This window comes from Bombus huntii, chromosome 15, assembly GCF_024542735.1.
Source record: "Bombus huntii isolate Logan2020A chromosome 15, iyBomHunt1.1, whole genome shotgun sequence".
In the NCBI taxonomy this organism is placed as follows: domain Eukaryota; kingdom Metazoa; phylum Arthropoda; class Insecta; order Hymenoptera; family Apidae; genus Bombus; species Bombus huntii.
In genome coordinates this window covers 7,180,077-7,204,228 of record NC_066252.1, presented here as the reverse complement: position 1 = coordinate 7,204,228, position 24,152 = coordinate 7,180,077, and the positions used below count along the sequence as shown (strand labels likewise).

The 24,152-nt window shown below is 35.6% G+C and overlaps 4 protein-coding genes across 10 annotated transcripts in view; 2 read left to right on the top strand and 2 right to left on the bottom strand.

Annotated features, from left to right (window-relative positions):
• Positions 1–2,698, top strand: part of LOC126873612 (Fanconi anemia group J protein homolog) — a 167,123-nt gene extending 164,425 nt beyond the window's left edge. For all 6 annotated transcript variants that reach the window (XM_050634658.1, XM_050634656.1, XM_050634657.1 and 3 more), the window contains 6 exons: positions 365–676; positions 1,041–1,349; positions 1,650–1,982; positions 2,062–2,258; positions 2,331–2,382; positions 2,455–2,698. In XM_050634658.1, coding sequence (XP_050490615.1) covers positions 365–676; positions 1,041–1,349; positions 1,650–1,982; positions 2,062–2,258; positions 2,331–2,382; positions 2,455–2,556 — 1,305 coding nt within the window. In that variant the 3' untranslated portion in view covers positions 2,557–2,698. The remainder of the gene's footprint in view (positions 1–364; positions 677–1,040; positions 1,350–1,649; positions 1,983–2,061; positions 2,259–2,330; positions 2,383–2,454) is intronic.
• On the bottom strand, positions 2,649–3,578 carry LOC126873633 (coiled-coil domain-containing protein 86). Its single transcript, XM_050634708.1, has 3 exons — positions 3,250–3,578; positions 2,968–3,172; positions 2,649–2,867 (listed from the first exon to the last, which is right to left on the bottom strand). The coding sequence occupies exons 1-3, from the start codon at positions 3,441–3,443 to the stop codon at positions 2,787–2,789; spliced, it is 480 nt and encodes a 159-aa protein (XP_050490665.1). The 5' UTR covers positions 3,444–3,578; the 3' UTR covers positions 2,649–2,786.
• Positions 3,579–3,706: 128 nt separating this feature from the next.
• LOC126873626 (protein HGH1 homolog) lies at positions 3,707–5,400 on the top strand. Its single transcript, XM_050634692.1, has 6 exons — positions 3,707–3,874; positions 3,962–4,190; positions 4,261–4,494; positions 4,590–4,874; positions 4,945–5,106; positions 5,198–5,400. Exons 1-6 carry the CDS (start codon positions 3,790–3,792, stop codon positions 5,301–5,303), a joined length of 1,101 nt encoding a protein of 366 aa, XP_050490649.1. The 5' UTR covers positions 3,707–3,789; the 3' UTR covers positions 5,304–5,400.
• Positions 5,253–24,042, bottom strand: LOC126873611 (uncharacterized). Of its 2 annotated transcripts, XM_050634652.1 has the most exons (9): positions 23,210–24,042; positions 18,182–18,399; positions 17,768–17,960; positions 12,323–12,639; positions 10,032–11,665; positions 9,145–9,543; positions 8,429–8,604; positions 8,219–8,368; positions 5,253–6,966 (listed from the first exon to the last, which is right to left on the bottom strand). In XM_050634652.1, the coding sequence occupies exons 2-9, from the start codon at positions 18,292–18,294 to the stop codon at positions 6,613–6,615; spliced, it is 3,336 nt and encodes a 1,111-aa protein (XP_050490609.1). In that variant the 5' UTR covers positions 18,295–18,399; positions 23,210–24,042; the 3' UTR covers positions 5,253–6,612. The 2 variants fall into 2 exon arrangements, with proteins under 2 accessions (XP_050490609.1, XP_050490608.1); XM_050634651.1 differs by having other exon boundaries at positions 8,219–8,604.
• Positions 24,043–24,152: the final 110 nt, after the last annotated feature.

Genomic DNA, 24,152 nt, shown 5'->3' with positions numbered 1-24,152 from the left:
AGCCTTTTGTTAATTACTCAAGAAATTATTTATACAATAAAATTACACGATCGCTTGATTATAATATCAAAATACGTATGGTATATCTATAGCACTTCAATCCAGTTTTCAATTGAAGATATTATACCTTGTTATGTATTTTATTATGGTATCTAATTAATCTAATTGAAATTCCACAATTATTTAGTATTTAGTTCATTTTTAGTTAATCTAATTTCAAACTATTTAATACTAGAGAAATCTAATCTATTAATTCTTTTACCACATTCATTTTAACTCAATTTGTAAAACTATTGTTTCGAACAGTTAAATATTTTCTAAAGATCTTCCTCTAAAATTGCGATATAGTAAATTCTGTTAACAGGGCTATAACAGCGACAATCTTTCAAGTCCGTACTGGACCGGTGCAGAGCTGTTGGAATTATTTAACATGAACGGTTTAAACGAAGCCATGTATACCACGTTCCTGGGTGCGTGCAACGCAGCAATTGCAGATTCGAATAGAGCGAAAGAGGAGAGGAGAACATTTCAGAAAGTGTTACAGCCGGTCATTTCACCCACTACTAAGAAATTAATTGAACAACTAATGTTCACTATACGGATGATCACTTCTAGCGAATACATGAACGACTTTAGGGCCTGTGTAACAGAAACCACAGTAAAGGATTTCAAATACGTAAGTGTAAAATTGAAAATCCGTTTTTCACAATTGCGTCTAATTGAAGAAAATGAAATAAAGTTACAAGGCACATATAAATTATTTTTCCAAGTTATGAGTGAAAAAAATAATTTGAAACAGAAGAATTCTCTAAGACGATTATTTTAAGAAATTGTGCAGCCGCCAATGATATTATATTTAGGATTTAAGAATCAAAAGATGATAAATTTACTTTTTTAAGATCTACAAATTCTTTATATTCTCTTATTTTAAAATATTTCAGATCCAATTGATTTAATAGAATTTAAAATCTCTGTTCCCCTAAAAAAGATTGTATTTAAAAGGAAATCACAGAATTTCTGATTTCTTCCCAAAATCGCAGGCTATCGAGAATACATGGTTGTCATCGAAAGTGTGTACACAGCGTGCACGAACCTTGAAACTACTGTGCATGAATCCGGGTGTGACATTTGCACCGCTTGCTCGACAAGCGCGCTCTATAATCCTCGCGTCCGGTACCCTGAGTCCGACTGCGTCGTTCCAAAGCGAATTGGGAACGTCATTTGCACACGTGCTCAACACCGGCCACGTGATACCCAAGGAACAAGTTTACGCAATCTGCGTACCTCAAGGACCGAATGAAGTTAAACTAAGGGCGAATTATCAATCTGTGAACAGCTGGGCTTTTCAAGTATGTTATGCATATATACTTCCTTCTTTATAATTGTAATAACAAAATTACACATTTTCTCGTGAGAATAGTTTAACGTATTCACTATTGCATACTAAAATTCGACCTTTCAAGTATTATGTCGCTTTCTTTACAATTTTATTTAACTTTTGATAAAATTTCTAATTTCCCTTTATATAATAATTTAGCACTTATAATAAAATCGCTTTTTTAGTCGTTGCGTTACTAAATTGGAGATTTTTATTATTTCAAAGTATTGTCCTGTTCTGTTTGAGATAGCTGATATATGATTTTTTCCAGGATGAACTAGGTGCAGTATTGTTAGATGTTTGTGAGTCGGTGCCACATGGAATCCTTTGCTTCTTCTCATCTTATAACGTGATGCACACACAAATGCAGAGATGGATAAGTAATTCCATTTGGACGAAAATCACCAGTGTGAAGCAAATCTTCATAGAACCACGCTATGGTGGTGATCTTAAAGATATCATGTATGAATATCGTCAAGTGATAGAACAGACATCTGGTAAACGAAGAGGAAAAATCACTGGAGCTTTATTTCTGGCTGTCTTCAGAGGAAAAGTAGCAGAAGGAATTGATTTCAAGGATAATGAAGCACGTTGTGTCATTACTGTAAGTTTCTACTACTTAGACCGTTTTAATAGAATTGAAAAGAGAAAATCACGAACAAATTTACAATATTGTTGTTTAGGTTGGAATACCATATGCAGTAAGGAAAGATCCTGTGATTGATATGAAACTGAGTTATAATGATACGAACGTTAAGAAAGGATTGTTGAAGGGTTCAGAGTGGTACAGTATACAAGCTTTTAGGGCATTGAATCAAGCTTTAGGTCGTTGCTTGAGACATATTAACGATTGGGGAGCTGTATTGCTAGTCGATGAAAGGTTGTTGATAATTTAGCAGAATATAAATGAAAAGTTTTTGTTAGAAGTATGATTAATTCGTTTATTCTTTAGGTTTCTGATGCATGAAAATAAGGAAAATCTCCCAAAATGGGTCAAAACAATGGTAAATTTTTTAGCATTTTAACTTAGCATTGCTTTAATAGCTTTAATAGTTTCATTAATGATTTATTTTCAGTGGGTCAACCAAAATGGATACAACTTGAGAGAGAATCTTAAAGACTTTGTATCAAAACAAAAGGCAAGAGAAGAAAAACAATTAGGAATTACAAACAGTTAACGAAACTGGATAAATTAAGAAATATGATGATATTTAATAAGATTACGTACGTGTTACAAATTGTGATAACATTTAAAAAGTATATACATATATTCAATTTAAAAACTGTATTTGTAAACGAAATGCATATTTTGTTGATATATCACATGATATACTAACTTTTACCATTAATGACATTGTCTTAGATTTTATATATATCACAAACATTAGTTTCAACAAATCCTTTTTTTCTACAGATTGAGCGTATCTCTTTTTTGTATCATTCTTAGATGTTTTTTCTTAATCTTCTTTAATTTTGCAGTATTTGTAATCTATAAATAAACGTTATATTTAATCGTAATTTTACATTTTTTTAAATTATTAATTTAATTTTATACTGGAACAATTGCAATTATTAACAATGACACTTACAACTTGTACAACTTCACCCTTCTTCTCATTTTCCTTTGTGCGTTTTAGATTAGCCCTCCTTCTTTCTTTCTTTGCCTCCTTTTCTGCTTGTTTTTCTGCCTTTATCGCTCTTGACATTTCTTTAACGTGTTTTAAATCATCCCTCAATTTTTGTTTCTTGTCAAAGGACAATCGTATGCCTCGTGTTTTCACGATAGATGAAAACCTGTTTATAAAACAAACACAGCCTTTAAGGTTAACCTCAACAAAATCAGATATATTTTTCTTCTTTATTCTACGAACCTCTTCTTTTGTTCCTTCCATATCCTACCAGACTTTGGTTTACCTTTTGGAATTTGTTGCTCGAATGATTTTTCTTTCTTAGCTTTAACTTTTTTCGTATTATTGGTAATAATTATATTATTTGTGTCTGCAATATCAGACAATTTGTCACTCAATATTTCTTCTGCTGTGGTTACTTTTTCGTCAGTCGTCATTTTTCATTAATAATTTTATTTCAATAACAGTATTATAAACAAATATTGCTTTTCTACCAGTAAACAATTAGAATAGGTTATGTATCCACGTGGTTACGAGCACCATATTGGAAATGGTCCTAATAAATTAGAGACATCTGTCAACATATGCTGGAAACTTCTACCCAAAATAAATTCGTGACTTATTTTGACTTCAACAAGTACTGCCAATGGTTACCCTAGTAACTTTAGTAGTAATTTTATTCAGTTTAGCGCGTTGACCGTTAGATACCACTATAATCGTTTTCTCACGCGTGTACGATCAATATACGATACATATGTTATTTTAAGAAGTTACTGAATTACAATGGAGTCCCTTCAAGAAATTTGTCAATACTTAAATCCGAATACGCGACTAGACTTAAAAGCTGTTGCATTAGAACATATCCTCAGTGAGTAGTTGTGATCAAAAAGTGTTCAATCTTTGTGATCCTAACCTCTTATTTTTATTAATTTTCATAATAATCTTTGAATATCAGGCGTAACTGGAACCACAGAAGGACGAGAGCTGCTATTAAAACTTCCAGATTTATTGACGCAATTAATTGCGTTGACACAAGATTCTTCTGCAGCAATCTCCAAAGATGCAGCTCTGGCTTTAATAAACATAACTGCGGATGAAGCGGGAACCAGTGCATTTTTGTTGATATCAGAAACTCACCCAAAGGATGGAAAATATAATTACAATTTAATACATGTTTGTATTAGGTAAGCACATTATTAACAAGACCAAATAACACTCTTCTTTCTTTTTTTCATCATTTGCTTTTCTTGATAGCTGTATAATGGACGAAGAAAGCATCTTGGCAGATCCATGCTGCATGATCCTTTCCAATATGACCAGACCACAGCACTTGGTTGATAGAGTTATAGCACTTATTGAAACAAGCGGTTATACATGGGACTCTATTGTGACAGCATTCACTGCAATTCATTACAACAATTCTGGAGCCAACCTTCATTATTTAGGCCCAGTTTTCAGTAATCTCAGTCAGTCTCCACATGTGAGAAGGTGATCATTAATTAATCCTTTATAATTTATATCTAATCGCTAATTAATATGTTTATAAATTATAATTCATTAAATTGCGAATTTAATGTCCATAGGTATTTAATGGACAAAGACCGCAGTGTCATCCAGAGACTGCTTCCTTTTACAGAATATGCAAGCAGCTTAGTGAGACGCGGTGGAATTATTGGCACTTTAAAAAACTGTTGCTTTGATGTACAAAATCATGAATGGTTATTAAGTCCTGAAGTGGATATTTTGTCATACCTTTTGTTGCCATTGGCTGGACCAGAAGAGTTTGATGACGAGGACAATGATAAATTACCAACTACTCTGCAATATTTGTCAGAGACGAAAACGAGAGAGCCAGACTTGGATATCAGGTGCAGAAACGTGTCTATGAAATCAATAATATTTCTAAATGGAAATTGTTATTTTTTTGTTGCGTTTTAGGATCATATTACTAGAAGCCTTAGCTCAACTTTGTGCAACAAGGAAAGGCAGGGAAATATTGAGAAAACAAAATACATATATAATACTCAGAGAGTATCATAAATGGGAACAGAATAAGAAAGCGTTGTTAATCTGTGAGAATGTTGTAGATATTTTGATCAGGTACGAAATTTTGCTCCTATTTTACAATCTTATATCTTTTCCAATATTCTTTTTAAATTGTGATTCTTAGCGAATATTTCTTAAATTTTAGGACAGAAGAGGAAATAGGCTTGGATAATCTGAAAGACGTAGAAGTCCCCTCGGAGTACACAGAAAAATTCCATAAAATGGATCAAGATTTTATTAATAGTACATGAAGAAGTATCGGTGCAACAATAGGAATTGCCTCATATTTCATACATATTACACGAGAAATGTACATATTATAATAAAACGATAATTTACCTCAGGAGAGACGAGGCTGCGCGTGGTATTGCACTGTTCCCTTGCTTCGTTTGTTAAACTATCTTTAGTCGAGTTATCAGGTCCTGTGTAGCAACAGAGGATTGACAAAAATACAAACTAATAATTGATCATATTCAACCAAAAATCTTACAAACAGATCTATGCTAAATTGGATTAGCTATCATTGCGAATTATTTTCACGCATACATTAAACAGCAGTCAAAAAGACGAATAAAAAAATTGTTTACATCTCAATAGATACTTTGATCTATAAATAATTGTCAAGAATGCAAAAATAAAGGAAAGAAAATTTTACAAGTGATAATGCAGGTACTTGCAAGATATTCGTACACGTTATCAGAATGACGATATTGAATATTTTCCTTTTTTGTAATGTCTGTAGTGCGAACAGTAAATCGCTAATTTTAGCGTGCTCGACTCAGAGCCACTTTTGCTGAGATCAAGTCTCGCAGAAACGAGAATATGGTACCGTTATGGAAAGAACTGGTACATTTCTGCGAACCATGTAAATGACAGTACCGTTATTAATTAATATACACGCGCTATAATATCAATATATACGTAGACATTACATTCCCGTGATTTTTCATGCCAATTAGCTTGAATCAATTAAATAGTAATTGAATATCGAAAACGCGAGCTCAAGGTATTTCTTTAGTAAAAGACAAATAATATTCTAAAAGTAAAAATAGAAACTATTATCGCTGGAGCGTTTATGCCCTCGTAAAAAATAATTCGATATCTTTTACGTATTTCTTCCTGGACGTTCTCTTTGAAGTATTTATTTCAGTATTTACACCTCTTTGCTGAATGGTGTCTTTTTTTAATAAAAAATAAAAAAATAACTTTATATATATATGTATATTTATGTATAATATCTACTAAATCTGATCGAAAATTCTTTTTCAAGAATAGACTTTTCTATATTTTTTGATGTCAAGTTATAACATGACGATTGATCAATGATTTATACTTTATTTAATTTTAATCTTTAAAATTAAATTTAAATAATAAATTTAAATCTTTTAAACTTCTCGGTATCTTATTTTTTACTTAAGGTCGTGTAAATGTCATTACTGTATAATTTGACGCATTAATTTAATTTACAATCATCCTGTGATATAACTATATTTTCTAATCCTTATAATTTGCCGACCAGATCAAGTAGAGGGTGTGATTTTATCAAGGAAAAAAGGATCTTCATGGTAAGTAGCCTAAACCAGCCTCCAGACTAATGGAACTCTTGACGCTGGAAGCGTTACTGGTTCGCCTGCTGATTCTACTCGATTCAGCGCCGAAGATGGCCGCGATTTCCGCGCTTTTCTTGATCGAAAGGGCTTCGTGATGCGCTCCAGATCGACTGGAACAATGGGAAAGACATTTCTTGTCTCTGTCAGCGCCACCGACGTACACTAAACGGCCCTGCGTGTCTCTAGCACTAACGACTAGCACCTTCTCGCTGTCTGAAGACTGTTGAGACTTTCGTCCTGGATTGAACAGGTCGTAATCTAGGGCGAAGTTGTTCGAACTACCGTAGCTTGACGATGACTGCTTCTGGAAACGAATAAAAACAATAAGAAGCCTCGTTCATCGTACTATAATCAACTAAAATTTCTTCATTTATAATCAAACAAACATTTTTTCTAATAGTTGGAATAGATTGACGAACCGTTCATTCCTCTCATCTTAACAATCCTCTATAAAAGATGAAGAAATACAAGAGATTAGAAAATGAGTTGATAAAACAATCAGCAATCAACAATTTAGGAAACGATTATTTTACTACCTACGTTAATTTACCAACCAATGCTAATACACACGTTGTCACAAAACTTACAACTATAGGCAGAATTCACTGCAGCGCTACCGACAGGGTTTTGCGAATATCTCGGAAACTAAGCGAAACCAGCGTATGAAAAGGTTGTTCAAAATATCGATTTCTACAACATATCCAAAAATCATTGGAATCGAAGATGAGGTAACTTTCCTACAGTTCGATGTAATTTAACTTGATTAATCTTACTCTGTGTCGTTAATGTTATTGAAACTGTTTAAGCGTTCCAGAGAACGAGAAAAACGCATATTTGATCAAACAATCGAATGAAAAGATAGCTTCGATATAGAATTACTGGACAATATATCGAATTTTATATACAGGGTGGTTGGTAACTGGTGGTCCAAGCGGAAAAGGGGTGATTCTACGCGAAAAAAGAAGTCGAAAATATAGAATACAAATTGAAAAATTTTAAAATTTAGAAATTTAAAAATTTAAAAATTTAAAAATTTAAAAATTCAAAAATTTAAAAATTTAAAAATTTAAAAATTTAAAAATTTAAATATTTAAAAATTCAAAAATTTAAAAATTTAAAAATTTAAAAATTTAAAAATTTAAAAATTTAAATATTTAAATATTTAAAAATTTGAAAATTTAAAAATTTTTAAATTTAAAAAATTAAAATAATAACGTCAATCGAGACAACGATCTACAGTGAGATCCGTTATAACGAGACGTGATAAAGTGCACGCGTACCGAGCGAAAATTCAAAGTCGATTTTCTCAAAAACAAAGCCTCGAACGAAAAATTTTTATTCTATATTTTCGACTTCTTTTTTCGCGTAGAATCACCCCCTTTCCGCTTGTACCACCAGTTACCAACCACCCTGTATAACTGAAAAACTAAAGTACATGATACGTGTTTTCATCAGATGTTTTTTACTTATCGCAATGTCTATAGATTCATCTCTTGAAATACGAACATTTACAACTCACCCTGTATAGAAATTAGGATATTTACGTTTCGAATTACCTTGAGTACATCCAAACCTTGGGAAGGCGTTCGACATCTGCCGGTCTTGACCGCTCGAGCTTTGTCCGGGCTTCCGGCTCGGCTGAGGGTGCCTTCAGAGGGCACGATGCCTCTCTGCCTTAACTGCTCCAGTATCGTCGGCCGGATCGGCTGCCGAGCACAGTAACACTTATTGCTTTCAGAGCAGCTGTCAGTGTCACAAGCACATACCACCGTGTTTGGAGGAACGTGAGGCTGCGTCGGGATCCTCCTCGACAACGAGCAGTAGCATTTGTCCGCTGACACGCAGGTGCACGACTCCGAATCGTAGCTACACTCGCTGCAACTCACGTAACCGCTGCTGCTCCTGTTCGCTGCCGCTCCTGCGCTTCTGTTTAGTCTTCTGCCTGAACAGAAATATCATCGGGTTTTAGTAAAACTTATTTTACAGTGGCTACAAAGAAAAAAAAAAGAGAAACATATTTGAACATATTGCATTATTTTACATACTAATTAATTAGGTTTAAGTACATTAAGTTTCGTATCATTTTTTAGTATTTTCATACTAATACAAAAATTTTCTGCTTTATAAACGAAATATATGTACATTTCCGATCATCTGCCAAAGAAACGTTTGGAACGAAAGTTAGTCAACTTGCAGCAGTGCGCTATACATTTTGGATATTAAAAGTTTTCAATAAATTTTGAATCCCATAAAAAGTTAAGGTCGTCTTGAAACTTTTAATATTTTTGTTCAAAGCATTTCTTTGACGGATTGTCGGAATTGTCTGAAAAATGCTTGTACGAACTGTTCTACGGTATATAAACATATACGTTGTTTCAGAAAGTTTTACACCTACGGATACATCGGTTTTGTATCATCTTAATGTCAGATATTAAGAAATTAGAAATATCGAGACGATGCTGAAATATATTACAATACTTACAAGTGTCGCTATCTTCAGAAGTAGTATGGCAGGCGCCATTTTTACTTGTCCTCCACGAAGATCTTCTCTTGCCCAATTTATTAGCCAATACACGATTCCTATGATTGTTCCTGGCGTCGCAAGAAGAGCTACTACCGAAACTATCGTTCAGTCTTCTCGCAGGGAAGATCACGGAAGTGAATTCCGTCGGTCCACCTTTCAACCTCGACACAGACCTTTTGATGGCCCTGCCAAGTAAGCAGGTTCGACGACTGGATCGTCTTCGTTGCGGCCTTCGACGCCTCCTCATTATGCTCGCTGATCTCTGATATAGCTCATCCTGTGTCAATGTGGCGGCTAATTTTAACAAGAACTCTTTGTACAAGGGTTTCAAGTCGTTGAATGACATGCCTTCAGGATCTAGAGGAATCAAATAAAATAGTAATAGAATGTGATAATAGAAGAAGCATTTAATATGAAATAGAAAAGCATTTTTCATATTAACCTATTAAGGACTAGGCACAGTGAAATAGTACACAACGTGTAAAAGTTAATTAAAAAACGAAACTTATATGTATAAAAGAAAAAGAATTTCACAATATAAGTTGACAGAAAAAAAATAACAAATGAAAGGTTGGCTTTTAATTAATCTGATAATAAAAGGAAAGAATACATATAATATTATTAACATAAAAGTAAGAGGAAGTGTTATAATAATATTGGTATAATAATATACGTTTCTTCCTCGTCATCGTTTTTATATTATTCCCATACAATTTATAAAAGAGAAAGTTGTAATTCATAAAAAAACCAATGTGGTCAACTATAAATCTGCATCTTCAAGTCCCTTAAAATTATTCAAACAATAGGAGATCTTCAATCTTGAAGCTTTCTCGATTAATACTTACCGATAATAGCAGCCAAGATGTCGTCGACACTAGTCAGACCCTCCTGATTCCTAAACTCATCAAAAAGTTCGGTAAATCCCAAAGGAGTGCCACCTTTGATGCTATTAGGTCTCCTAGCGCTTCCAGGATTCAAAAAGCTTCCTCTCCTGGGCAACTCGACTCTGGTCATCAAATCTCCTCTGTCCACGTCTATATCACTCTGAGATCTCTTCAATCTAGTCTCCTCGAGAGCCTTCGTAGCATCCTCAGACCTGCTAACAGGTGGTTCACTTCCAGCTCTGCTTCTCTTCCTGACTCTTGGCTGATTATGCTCCATCAAATTCAAATTCGACGTGGAGTCGCTGAGTTGCTTCTTCAAAGGTTTATCCATGGTAACCACTCTGCTCACTCGTCTTCCAGGTGTGATCTTCTCTTGGTCCCTGGATCTTCTTCGTTCCACTGACACAGAATCCCCACGACTCTCCTGGCTCAACTGATAAATCTCGTTATTACAGGATCTACCAAAGAATATATCTTCTTGAGAACTCTTTATCTTCCCTGGTCCCAGTTTGCTACCTCTGTCACTGTAAATTTCTTCCTGGGCAAGACTGTATATTTTATCAACATCTTTAAAGTGTTCCTCATAGAGCCTCTCTTTGCTGTTTCTCTTCAAAGCTCGTTCGTACAATGCGTTTTCTTCGCTCTTGCAGCCTGATCTGTCGATCCTGTCGTAGATTATAACGTCTGACCTCGCAGAGTGTGTTTCTTGATCCTTAGACGCATCTCTCGAGGACACAGGATTATTCAGGTCATAGGAACCGTGAGATTTTTCGTACATTCTTTCCTCCACGTCATCTGCTTCTTTAATCGGAGTTTCTTGCGCCGGGCTCTCGATTTTCCCCGCTTTTCCAATTATTGGAAGCTTCTCGTATCTGTTAGAGACTGTCTCATAGAATCCATTGGCCCCTATGTCGTAAATCTTGTTCGCAGAATTATTCGAGTTTTCTACTTCGATTTTTTCAGGAGCGTTTAATTCTTTTTTAATTCCGAACGTTTTATTCTTCGAATTTTCGCGTTCCTCTTTCTTGGAAACTTTCGAGTCGAAGTTCGTCTGAATAGGACTGAAGCTCTGGACCACTGGAGTAATTTTTTCTTTCGGACTAGCCTCTTTTCTTCTTCCTCGAGCCTCCAAAACGTCTTCTGCTTTGATATCAGAATTTTTCTTCTTTCTTCTGGGAGCTTTTTGTAAACCAGATGATTTTTCAGTTTCCTCTTCCGTTACTGAACTGGACACGGAGGTTTTCTTCGTTCTTGGAGGTCTCACGGGATGTTGAGGAGTCGATCTGATAGCTTCCGATTGTAATATGTTCATTCTGGTGCTGAGCCTGCTGCTTGGACTCGGTTCTCTGACGCTGGAGGCTACCGAGGCTATGCTCATGCAACCGACGCCGTTCGTGTGCCTTGGCCGACGTCGATTCGCGTCCAAATCAGCGAGTAGAGATCTGTAGAGGGTCGCTGCAGCAGCCACTGCATCCTCTTCCGTCTCACACGCGAACGCGTGGCATTCTAGTAACCTGGTCGCCCCTGGTCGTCGCATTACTACTGCAAATATCGGTGAATAGTGGTCTGATGTCGTTTTCAGGCCACGCATTGTTCTGAAACACGTGTGTTTTAAATTTAGTTGTAATTTCCTAAATCGTTGTAAACCTACTTTTGTAGTTCTACTTGGACTTTTGTTTGAATGAAGTATAACGCTAATTAAAAAATATCAACTATTCCAACGATTGAAAAATACGCCTCAAAAACGGAGAATAATGTAGAGTAATTAAAAAGCAATCGTTTTTTATATTTATATCTATCATCATAATAAATCTAAGAACCTAAATTCATTACCTGAAATACCTAAAAGCTTAAAATAATTACCTAAGACATCTAGAAAGCCAGACTGATTATCTAAAATATATAAAAATTTTAGACGATTATCCGAAATACCACAAGATATAAATTTGGCTATCTAAAACACCTAAAACCCCAAAAAGGTTATCTAAAAATTCCTGAAATACCTAAAAATTCAAGATGCTCGTCTGAAATATCTAAAACCATGATAATACTGAGATACATAAAACTCTAAAATGATTAATCTGAAATATCCACATCCTGAACAAAGTTTCTCAAACCAAAGTTTCCCTGAAATCAACCGAATAAACCTTTTCAAAGTAATTTTTGCAATCCAAGCGTGAACTGAAAATTAATTACAGGTAGCCACAACGCTATTAATTTCACCTGATGGCGCTTTCCATCGCCATGCTCACCTGTACAAGTCTGCGTGCTTCTCCTCGCTTGTCTGGCTCTGTTCGTGATCACCGACCAACGGCAAGAAAGCGTGATGCAGCTCTCCCGATGGCATGCGTTTATTGCGAAGCCTCAGTGCACTCCACACGGCGATCCTGCGAAAGGGGTTGTTCTTCTCGCAGGTGTCAGACGTGCGGAAAGTCAACCCTCGTCTGGAGACTTCGAGTTCCGCCCGCACAGAACATTGGATTCTTTCCAGAAGCTGACGTAGGGGTTCTTGGAGGCCTCGAACGCTTGCCACGCGACCTCCCACAGGTGCTGCGCCCATATATTTCACCTGGAAGGATAATTTGATGGTCATTTAATGGCCATTTAATGGACACTTAAGCCCCTTTTTCATAGTGCACCAAATTACAAGAAATACAATAGAATGTGATTCTTCGATACATCGTTATAGTACTCTAAATTAGAAAATATCGAAGAGCATCATGTTCGTGGCAGGCACCTCGCTTTTTACCGACATCACCAGGATGAGAAAGAGGTAATAGCTCTACTAGAAGCACAAGGACGCGCCACGAACGACAGGATAATGAAAGTTCACCAAGATGCAAGTACGGTGTAAATTACGTAGATTAATCGATGGTGCGCCGTTATCGGGAGTTTTCATCGGCCATTAGCCCCAACTACGACCAGTGTAAAACGTTTCACGATGCGCGCGAAACACGTTTCCATTAAAAGCGAAACGTAAAGTATCGGTTATCTTCACGCTTAGAATACTTACTAAACCTTATCTCCTTATCTTCCATGAACGAAACGAAAAGTATATTGCCTGTCATAAGCGCGAAACCATTTTCTCCATTTTTATACAGGTACTTGATATAAGATATAACAGATAGGATAAGTCCGGTTAGAAATATTTAGAAGTGAGCAGCCAAACTGAAAGTTCCTATTGCAATTTCTTTTTGTCGCGAGTTCGATTGTTGAGTCAACTTGTCCAATTCCACTTTTTTGTACAATTTGGATGTCATGCTGGTTTTGCAATTATGAAACGAAGATAAACGGTTCTCTACTTTTTTCTTACGTTCTAACGAGTTTCTTTTTTCCATTGAACGTAATTTAGCCTTTTTTTTAGGAAAGGAAAGGCTAACTTGTTTCTTAATATAATTTCAAACTTCGTTTGGACATGTAAAATATTTTTGATACAATATATAAAAATTGAAAGTTTCTCTGAGGTTTTGTAGTTACGGGACGCAGCGTGTTTTCATTGGAAGAACATCAAAACACGCGATAAAGTGCCATTTTTATTCCGGTCTCTCGTGTCTTCTAAGGAATGGATATTTATTTCATGAAGATATAGACTGTAATGGATCTTAATGAAGAAGTTATTTCTAAACGCAATTATGCGGTTATAATCAAGGCAGTAAAATGACGAATTCTTATCCTGTTCTGGAAGAGACAACAACGTGACATATTCTTTTATCATTCTACGAGTCTTTGTTTGCCATCCTCTGATGTAATGACGAGGCTGATTTGCATATTGGGACACATATTTGCAGATGATGGACAAATAGTCGATATGGTAATGGATTATACTTGAAAAGAATTGTAATTGGGATACCTTGACATTTTTACGGTTTATAAAATACGTAAAAGAATATATTGGATGTACCAAGCTCGAGTGTGTACATAATTTCCAGTGAATATGCATATAAATTCTACGAATTATTTGCAGTAAATTAATAGCATTTAAAAATTTTTAACGAGACGCGATTTTCATGATCGTATTGGTCAAGTTTGAAGATATTCTGAAAATGTATGTAATTTAATAGAGATATATATTTATCCAAAAAACACTAATAACTATCTTGAATGTATAATCTTTGTGAAATTAATATTACTATCATTATCATATATTGTTTGTACTAGATATTTTGTCACCCCTATATGCATATATATTTCAAAATTTCAGGATTCAATAATTGAAAAATTAAATAATCAATTTAATGTTAAAAATGCGGTCCTACAATTACTTGTAGAATTAATTATGTATCTCTTTTGCACCCCACTGTACATTTAGAAAATGATTCTCTGCTCGATTATGTATAAAATTTCATAGATCTGTGTTAATGAAATTTCAGAATGTTTCACGTAACACGTTATATACGTGCATTGATGAAAGTTTCTACAAGTGTTCGAATACGTTTTTCATGAGACGCTGTATGAGTTCTTCTTGCGTCCCTTTTTCAAATTTCTCATGAACCTACTTACCCATTTTCTTTATCGTCCCATCGCAGCCTCAGAGCCGCTATCTTTCATAAAACGTGCTCTTTATCCTTACATATTGGATGGTTAAGAGCTGATAAGTATAAAAGCTCGTCAATTCGAAGCGTGGATGAAATTCTACAGGTCTTAAGATTGTATCTCTATGGGCGTCGAGGCAATGATCTGAAGTTGTTGCTGACCTCGACGAAGGCATCATCGAGGATGGCGCAACGAAACGATGCGGAAGAGGGAGGCCATAAAAGCGGGGCAATAAGAAAAATCCGCATACCGATCCGCGGCAACGAAGGGGAATTTTTCAATGCTCCAAATAGTCAGGAGCAAGCCCCGTCACGCTTCGCGAATCGTGAACGGAATGAAAGTGATGATTAAAAATCGCTGGGACCACGGCCGCTCGAGGAAAGTCATGCAATTTGTCTTTAAGAATGACTTAGGGTACTTATCGAGAGACTGCGGACTTTTTAGTATTTATGAAAAATTTGAAGATGCGTAAATGCACAGGATGTATATAACGCGCGAAAATATATGAAATATCCAAAGTATGGTACCTTTTACAATATTTAACAGATAAACCAATTTTTTATCTAAATTCTAATTATGTAATTACGTTCGGGAGAATGTGATTTTACATTTTCAGCACCGGACTGACATGACTGGAAAAAAACAAATTTTATTTTGTGTATTTTATATTATATTTTTGCATCTTTATATTTTATATTGTTATGTTATATGTAAAAGTATAGAGAATAAGGATACAAGAGGTAGAGTAGAATCTCGATTATCCGAGGTGATGTGGACCCGGCCGATCTCGGATAGTTGAAAACAGAGATAATACGGAATAATCTATTAACTTTTCTAAATTATAAAGTTCATAAATTATAAAATCGTAAAATCGTAGAAAACTTTTGATAGTACGATGTTGAACACGTATTTAGGTTTAATTAATTATTTAAACGGTTGAAAGTTTTGTTAACTACTTTCACAATACTTGACTATTTATACTTTCGTACTCTTCGCGTTAAAGTTTCGAAAAAAAATGAAGTTACCGTAAAGTTCAGAGCACCTCTGATAGTACAACACTTCGGTTGAACGGGGCTCGAACAACCGAGATTCCACTGTACATTCTAAGGTCAAGTTTAAATTGTAGATTTGAAGTCCAAATGTTAAGTACGAGAAATGTTAAGCTTGCTGATTAAAAAGTGGACCATAAGTGTAAATCAAACGTAATCAATATGTAATAAATGTAACTTGGAGAGGAAGAACTATGAAAAATAAAAAAAGAAAGAAAGTCCTGTATCATTCTGTTGAATTGAAGAAAATGTAATATATCGTTCGATTTCTACACCAATTATGTTTCATACTTCAGCTATGTACTTCAACTAGGCTTTTCCCCGGAGAAATCAAATTTTGAAAAAGATTATGGCACGATATCGTGCGATGGAACTTGAAATCGAACGAAAATAATGTTTCCATAGTACGAACAATCCTCATTGGCATATTTTCCACCGTTCCCTAGACATCAAGAACGATATTCGCCTCCTACTCGATGAAAACTGCGCTCGACCGTGTCGCATAATTAGTAGTACGCAATATTAAGTGTTACGACGTTCTTAATCTCTGCCAGCACGTTTCGTTCTACTCTCATTCAACTAAATATTATTTAATACACGCCTGTATGGAAGCATCAGATAGCAAAGATATTTAATTCGACATTAAACAAAAATATTCGAAAAATATTCTTCATAATCATCCACCTAAATTCATACTTAACTAGAAGTAACACTAGACCATATTCCAGTTGAGCACAAAACTGCAAAAATTCTATTTTTATTACCCTTTTTCTATCTTTTTATTTTTTCGCTTCTCTTCGTCTTCGAACGAGCAAGCAGTTCACCAGACCAATTATACGTCGATCTCAATTTTATTTCCATTCGTAAATGTATCCGATATATTCGTTGATTTTTGTACACGAACGAATTGTCGAGTAAGTGAGGATTATATAAAATGATTAGAACATTTTATATTTTAGCAAACTCGTTTGACCTTCGAATATTTCATTCTTTCTTATATTCTCATATTTCCCATATTTGGACTACGAGTATTTATGCAGATTCATATTTTTGCAGATATAATTAAAAAAATGAAACTCAGGCAAAATATTGCTTTATGATTTTAAATATTTTTCCATATTACGTACAATTTTGGATTTTCAAATTCCTCGTGAATGCATAAAAATCCCCAGTCTATTCGTATGCTCTGTTAATATTTCTTTTAAAAAATGCAATGAAATTAAACGAGGAAAGCAATAAGGAAAGACAGCGAGGCGTTTTCGTGTAACGTCCGTAAAAGTCCAAGGTTTTCGTAGCGAAATATGAAATACGCGGTCGGTGCGTGTTTCGAGGCGATTTTCAGGCCGCGAAGTAGGTGAATCCTTGGCCAAGGCGCGAACAGCTGCGAACTCGTCTCGAGAGTGGAACGAATGGCCATTCCCCGAGATTTTTCTGTGCACGGGGGCAGGGACGCGGCGACGCGGCCGTACGATCGAATTAACATAAGTGAAAATCCTCTTTTTCTTCGTGATCCCGTCTAATTGCAGTGAAATCTTTGTTGCGCGGATCCGCGCTGCATTCGACTCTACGACAACTGATTTCGATCGAATCGACTTCGTTCTCGTATCTCGACGAATGAATATACAAACGATAGAAGAAATTCGAACGTAGAATTTTCTGGCCAACTCTAGTTCAACAATGAAAGGAAAGCAATGTCTTCTAACGACATTTGAAACGACAAGTGCATTAACATTTATACTGTGATATTTTCTATATTTAATAAAAGAAAAATTCCCTCGTAAGAAACTTTGACAGTAAAAATAAAAAGAAACATCTTTTAATAATATTTGAATGTAAGTCGAGTATTTAATAATATTAAGTTAAGTGCATTGAAACTTACGCTGCAATATTTAAGTACAAAGGCTACAAAGGCTAGAACATTTTAACATAAACGCCACTGTATGCATACTTTGGGGATCAATACGCTACTAACAGTGATACTAACGATGAGTTTGATTAATGAGTATACCAACAATGAGCGATAATATCGTTCTACAGGTTCCCAAGACTAGAGAAAAGTGTTTGGTGGCACGAAAATGACGAAGAACCACGGAGGAAAGTAATCGATATATTTACCGGTAAAATCGCGGCGGCGCATTCTCCAGGTGTTTCGCTTTCGGCTTCCACGGAAGCGAACATCGCCTCGATCCTCGCCTGCACGGCGCTGTTCACCCTTCTCTGCTCGTCCACCCCCATGTCCTCCAGATGATTCGAGTTCATGGTTGATACCGCGCCATACCAACCGCCAATGTTCGATCCGTAGATCGACCTGAATCAATAAGTTTCACTGTAGCCTTTTAGGAATCTTTTTATAAAAATTGTACTGTCTTGCGAAATTAATGAAGAAGTGTATCGTTTGTTATTTGAGTTTGGTACAGTACTTTTTTACTGGATCGTATTAAAAATTGTAAGGCGAGTTAACACAATTTATCAAGTTGTATTAAAAATTCTAAAACGAGTCTGAATTGAATTACTAACTGAAAATCATACCTCGAATCTTCGAACAGGGCATCGATGCGAGCCTTGCTTCTGAGGGAGCATTCCGATGCGGGACCAGCCAACCGGAAGCCATCCTCGTAACAGGACATTCCCACGCAAGACATATTCGGCTCTAGATCTAAACTAGAGCACGATCCACGTCTGTATCTCTTTTAAGCTCCCTGGAGCTTTTCTCTTCGTCGTGTTTTCATCGAGCGACGTCATTCGTTCTGGAACAATTCAACCATCCTTATGAAGGATATCTAGTCTCAATCGTTTTCTAAATATGTATGTGCGATCTCCTTTCATAATTTTATCGATTAATTATACCAATGAAATAGTAATTACTTTATATCAAACAGCAATTCTTATAACTAGACTGCAGATATTTATGCCAACTTAAATTTTTATAAATGCAAGTAAAGAGATAGAATCTGAAAATAAGTAGAGAGATTTGTTTCACTCGCTAAATATTGTAACGACGAATGGCATACTTTCGATATTTTATATATTTTTTTATATTATATACACTCTGTGTATTTGTACAGTGTTAATAAATAATACAGTGTTATGAAGCAGAAACTGATCTACTTATTTCAGAAATCTGTTCTTTAGAAGTCTAATTAATATTAAGTATTATATAAATGTTAGGTATTATGTAAATGTTGAAAGGTTAAATACAAACTCAATGTAAAAAATCGTGTTTTATTTCATGGAAACACCATCTGTCCCATCGATCAATGCATCTTCGCTTAATTGTGTTAATTCATGGAAGTACAACACAAAGATATCCACGTAAATTATTATATATTTAACAATATGTGTCTTAATGCGTTCAAAACATGTACATAGAGATTTTACTGTATTTTATATTTAAGGGATTTATGTAGACTTATAGACCTGTTTAATTACACAGTGTCGCTATTGAGAAATCAACCACGTAGCATCTGTATCGAACCTAAGAATAAACAATGAACGCCTCAATGCTCGATAGAAATTTGTTCAGAAATTCTGACAGTTAACAAAGTTCGAAAGATTCGAAAGAGGTGAGATCTGGACAGGATCTCACCTCGTTTCCACGGACCCTTGCTGCTGGTCCGCAGTATGCGTTAAATTTATTCGAGAATACGTATCACGTCGGATAATGGCAATTAAAACTGTAATTGCAAGACGAGACTGGATGAAGAACGATCGACAGACACCGTTTCGAATCTGGGCTCGAGTAAAAGTGGCGGGCAGCTCGTAATTTCACCCTTTGAGGCGGTACTTTTAATCAAGGCCATCGACTGTATCCTTTTCAAACATGTAGCGTGAAACGTGCTTGTTGGAACAGAGATTGTGAGACATTTATGATCGGTTATCCATCTTAACAAGTATCTCTGGATCGTAAATAGCTAGGACAAGTTTTTATCAGGTTACTTGTTTTTGAGCTACTTAATCACCTAACGTTTTACATTCTAAATGATAAACATCATCAATGAAGAATGTTCATTATAATTTATATAGAATTCTACGGGTGTTGATTTAAGTTTTGGGGACATTAACAAAGAGCAGAAATTTATGAAATATTCAAAGCTCTAATTAAAGTTTCATATCGTAAGTTGCATTCATAGAACATGAAATTGCATAAACATCATCAGTCTAATTAACCTAATAATATCGTTCCTACGAACATTTCTCAGCCTATGATTCCCGACAAACATTTCGTGTATATCATCGAAAAGATTTACTGTCCCATAACTATGTCAGATGAATCGCTGTTTGCCTATAGTTCGTGTCTGCTCGCAAAACATAATAACTGGAACGTTTTTGCTATTGTTGCATCAGCGAATTCCAGCGAAATTTTCACACTCGTGGCGCCGCGCCGTCACTCATTTACAAGCTCGCCAATCACACGAAGAATATGGTTCTCCAAGTGGGAAGAAGGGATTGCATTTCGCGAAAGATAGCATTGTTCACCGCGGTAGAAATCGCGGGCACGCGGTACTCGATATCCACTCGTGTAGAATTATCGCGTGCATGCCATCAGCTTACCGCCGCTCGATTTTCAGCGCGAGGCTCGTCGCGTTTCTTTTAATACGTTGACTGTTGCACAGTTCCAAAATTTCAATTCTATTTTTTTCTATTCTTAACTATTAAATTTCCAATCCATCGTCCGCAGATATCATCCTCTTTTTATAGAGCCAAACATCTATCGCAATCCCTCCTTATTCGATATTCAATTCTTCCTTCTTAAATTTCACGCTTTTCGAAACAAAAAGTGTATTCCAATTTCTATTTCTATTTGGCTCCAAATTTCATTCTTTTCTTGTAGAATTAAAATGGTTTACAAAATTTCAATTCTTTTTTTCGTAGAAATAGCCAATTTATTGTCAAATTTCATCGTTCTCTATACAACGAAAGAATTCGTTTAATCCGCCACTCAATTCTCACTTACGTAAAACCCAATATGTCATTGCGAAACTTTGTCCCCGATTGTATATAAAAATTGATCCACTCGACATTTAGATATTGATATCCTCAAAAACGTTAGCGATGTCGTCATTATTAGTGATTAACGCTACTCTTTATCATTCCACTTCAAACCTGTATAAGTGGCCTAATGGAAGAAAAAGGAATAAAGAATAACCGATAAAAGAATTTCTAACGCGAACCGTATGAAATTCTGTCGAAAATAAGTCGAAGGTACAGCGTATCCGTTGGTAATTAGAATTTCTAATTTTACGTCGTATTCTGCTGGGAAACGAAGCAGCGTGAAATCTTTTACAGTTAGCCGGATCGAGGGACTTTTCAGAAAGGCGTCTGTCGGCTCGCGTATTATGGGGAATAACTGTCGCTGACACGTACACGTAAACGGAGCCCATCTGTTCACGTGTTCACCGTTGCACGCCGAGGTCGTGACGAAACTGATTATCGAAAATTGGACGATTACCGATCCAACCAGCTAATTACGGCAACGGGAACGAATCGATTTCGAGATGATCATGGTTGGAATCCTGGTCATAGATTTCCAATTGAACTTTCAATTCGAATACTTGTTCGTTCGAATTATGGACTAATATTAAATCTAATGATTTTGATTTAGTAACACAATAATATCGATTGCAGATTTCTTTCAAGATTTGTTTTAATGATTTAGTTTCTATCCTACGTATGTGCCAATAAATAATTTTTGTATAAATATATTTCTGTGTTGGAAAATCCTACGTATGTGTTTCGTTTATAAATATCATGAAAATTTCGTTTAAATCCTAGTGACTTTTATTTTATGTTCTTCGTTTGAATATTTGGTATCACGTATATACTATGAAACGACGAAAGTCGACTGATAAAATTCTAATCTAATTCCTTGGCAATTTATTTTAAAACGTATTGTTTTTTTGATTTAAAAATAAAATGAATCTAATTGACAAGATGTAGTCGTAAAGTTAACGCATCGTGAACACGAGAAACAGATCTTGTTCAACTTTATGGACCACTATTTTGTTTCAGATGCGTTTACAAAATGGAATCTTGTTGAATGCTTCATTAAGTTAAGGCACGGTCAATTAAGGACAATTAAGGCATGCGTTTAATTTTTACTCAAAATGAATAACGAGGGTAAATTTTACAACTGGACTCGATTCACAGTTATACGTCTCTTTGATCTTTAGCCACATCAATTAAATATTCCTATTTTCGTCTCGACTAAACCTCGTTGGACAAGATTCGTGCTTATTTAATTTTTCTACTTTAATTTCAAATCTTTGGAAGGAAAGAGACCGAATTATATCCACTGCAATCCTGTAGGATTTGAAAGTTACTGAATACAAATGTAAGTTTGCCGAAATTTAAAAAGCTTGAAGTTCCGAATATTAAAAGATTCAAACATTTGAAACATAATAACGATATCAACTTTAATTTAAAATATCTGATATTTGAAGTATTCAAAAATTAAGATATTCAAAATTTAATGATCCGAGGGAGAAGGTTTATATTATTTTAAAAATTCTTATTCAGGATCTCTATCGAAATATTAAAACATTTGTTCTTCTACTCTGCTATTAATCTTTCTAAGCCACTGGTTTTCTTGGTTTGCCAGTTTCCATTAATTTACAGCCAATTACAAGGTAAACCAATTGTTGGACGTTTAGGCGACTGTCAGCGCTACGGATGACGAAGGATCCTCGTTCACCGCGTTGAAGGCAACGGTATTAAGGTCGACAAACAGATTACAGCATCACGTGTCGACGAATCGCGTGGAGAAGCTAACATGCGCGGCCGGATTTAAAGCGTGTGTGGATCGTTCAACTTGCAATTACCAAGTTCACGGTTCGTTTACTAGCCGAGTTCGGTCTAATGGGAATCGAATAAACGAACGGAAGTAACCGGACGCACGAAACTGTTCGCGTGCCAGGGAAAATCGTATCGGAGTCGTCTCTTTGCGGTAGAAATGCCAATTTCGGACAAATAAATAAAATCTAGGTAGAAGAAAGTACAATTTAAGCAACCGTTCGAATTTCAGATGATGGAAGAAGATATCTGCTTAAAATCGAGGAGGTAGATGATATTTGTATTTCTAATTCTAATTCCTCATTTGTATTTCTAATTCTATGATATATGAGGGAGAATATAGAAAGATAGTTTTAAATGGTTGAAAAATATTCATAATCTGACATACTACTCGCTTTAAACAAGTTCAAATCTGTTATTAAATAACCTTAGTTTCTCCATGTCAGAAGATTATCAGCAAATGTGAACTCTAAACAGCCTAACACATAATGAGAATGAGTAAAAGTAGGGTACTAAGATGATTGAAAAGTACAATTTTAATATCATAATATCTACTTCAAACAAGTTCAAACCAATGATTAAACAGTCTCGTGTCGGATGCAAGAAAGTGTAAATAACAGAGAACTACGATATCTAAAAAATAACTAAATCAAAAATAAATGGAGAACACAGTACCCCACCATAGTATTCCAGAGTCAGAGATCCATCGACGCTTCTGTAGAACGTGATCTCGAATATGCAACAAGATATCAAAATTCATCCACTTACTTTCCAATGCTCCACGATCTCAATTTCGCCCAAAAATCCTCAAACAGAGTCTCCTAAACAAAAGTTTTCTAAAGTTTCTCGAAAAACACCAGCGCACCACCGCCACGAATCCCATATTATCGTATAGATCACTTAGATCGTGTAGATCCACGGTTCTCCGGACTCCTCCATCTTCTTTGTATCGATACCACAATATGAAATGAAATGTAAGAAACACTTGTTCGATTTCAAATTTCACAAATTTTCAGCAGATAATCGATCGTTGTAACGGAGGACAATCGATTCTTGTAATTTCACAAATATTCAAATAAATAATCCAATTGGCGTAATTCCACAAATTGTCGATAGATTATCAACTGTCGCAATGAACAATCAATTTTTGTAATTTCACAAATTTTCAATGGATAATCAGCTGTTATAATTTCACAGATCTTCAATAGACAATCGACTGTTCAGCAAGAAATATGAAAAAACCGACGTTTTTCACGCGAAAAGAACGTTGCCGTTGATGATCGACCTTGGCCACGAGTCGATCCGGATGACCGTCGACGTGAAACTGCCGGGGATGTTCCGCAGGAGAGACTCGAGTTCTCTAGCCAGTGAGTCGGCTCCTCCACGCTGGAGCGAGGAGAAGGAGGAAGAACAGGAGGAGCAGGAGGATGAAGATCGACGGAGAGAGCCTTTCTGCTGTTCCACGGGAAGGGTGAATGTCTGGTCGTGGCTTTTTACCGGAAATCTTGTGCGTCGTGCCTCGCCTGACACGTACGCATCATTGCGATTAATTGGTCCAATATCGATATCTATTTCTCATGAGTTTGACGTTCGTGGCGTGGGTAAGAAATGAGAAGTGTTGCTGTGACCGATTTTCGACGAAAATCTAACGGTTTTGGGCTTTTCACAAAAATTTGGAATATTTGAAGAAATGTTAACTTTTGAATTTTTA

Bases quoted from the DNA above. Each gene is read 5' to 3' on its own strand.
- LOC126873633 (XM_050634708.1), bottom strand. From the start codon at position 3,443: ATGACGACTGACGAAAAAGTAACCACAGCAGAAGAAATATTGAGTGAC. The intron at 3,173-3,249 runs GTTCGTAGAATA...TTTTATAAACAG, and splicing joins TGGAAGGAACAAAAGAAGAG to GTTTTCATCTATCGTGAAAA. The intron at 2,868-2,967 runs GTAAGTGTCATT...GTTTATTTATAG, and splicing joins AGGGTGAAGTTGTACAAGTT to ATTACAAATACTGCAAAATT.
- LOC126873626 (XM_050634692.1), top strand. From the start codon at position 3,790: ATGGAGTCCCTTCAAGAAATTTGTCAATACTTAAATCCGAATACGCGA. The intron at 4,495-4,589 runs GTGATCATTAAT...TAATGTCCATAG, and splicing joins CAGTCTCCACATGTGAGAAG to GTATTTAATGGACAAAGACC. The intron at 5,107-5,197 runs GTACGAAATTTT...CTTAAATTTTAG, and splicing joins GTTGTAGATATTTTGATCAG to GACAGAAGAGGAAATAGGCT.
- LOC126873611 (XM_050634651.1), bottom strand. From the start codon at position 18,294: ATGTCTTGCGTGGGAATGTCCTGTTACGAGGATGGCTTCCGGTTGGCT. The intron at 12,640-17,767 runs GTAAATATATCG...TTATCCTTCCAG, and splicing joins GCGCCGCCGCGATTTTACCG to GTGAAATATATGGGCGCAGC. The intron at 8,605-9,144 runs GTAAGTATTGTA...ATTTCTGTTCAG, and splicing joins TTCTGAAGATAGCGACACTT to GCAGAAGACTAAACAGAAGC.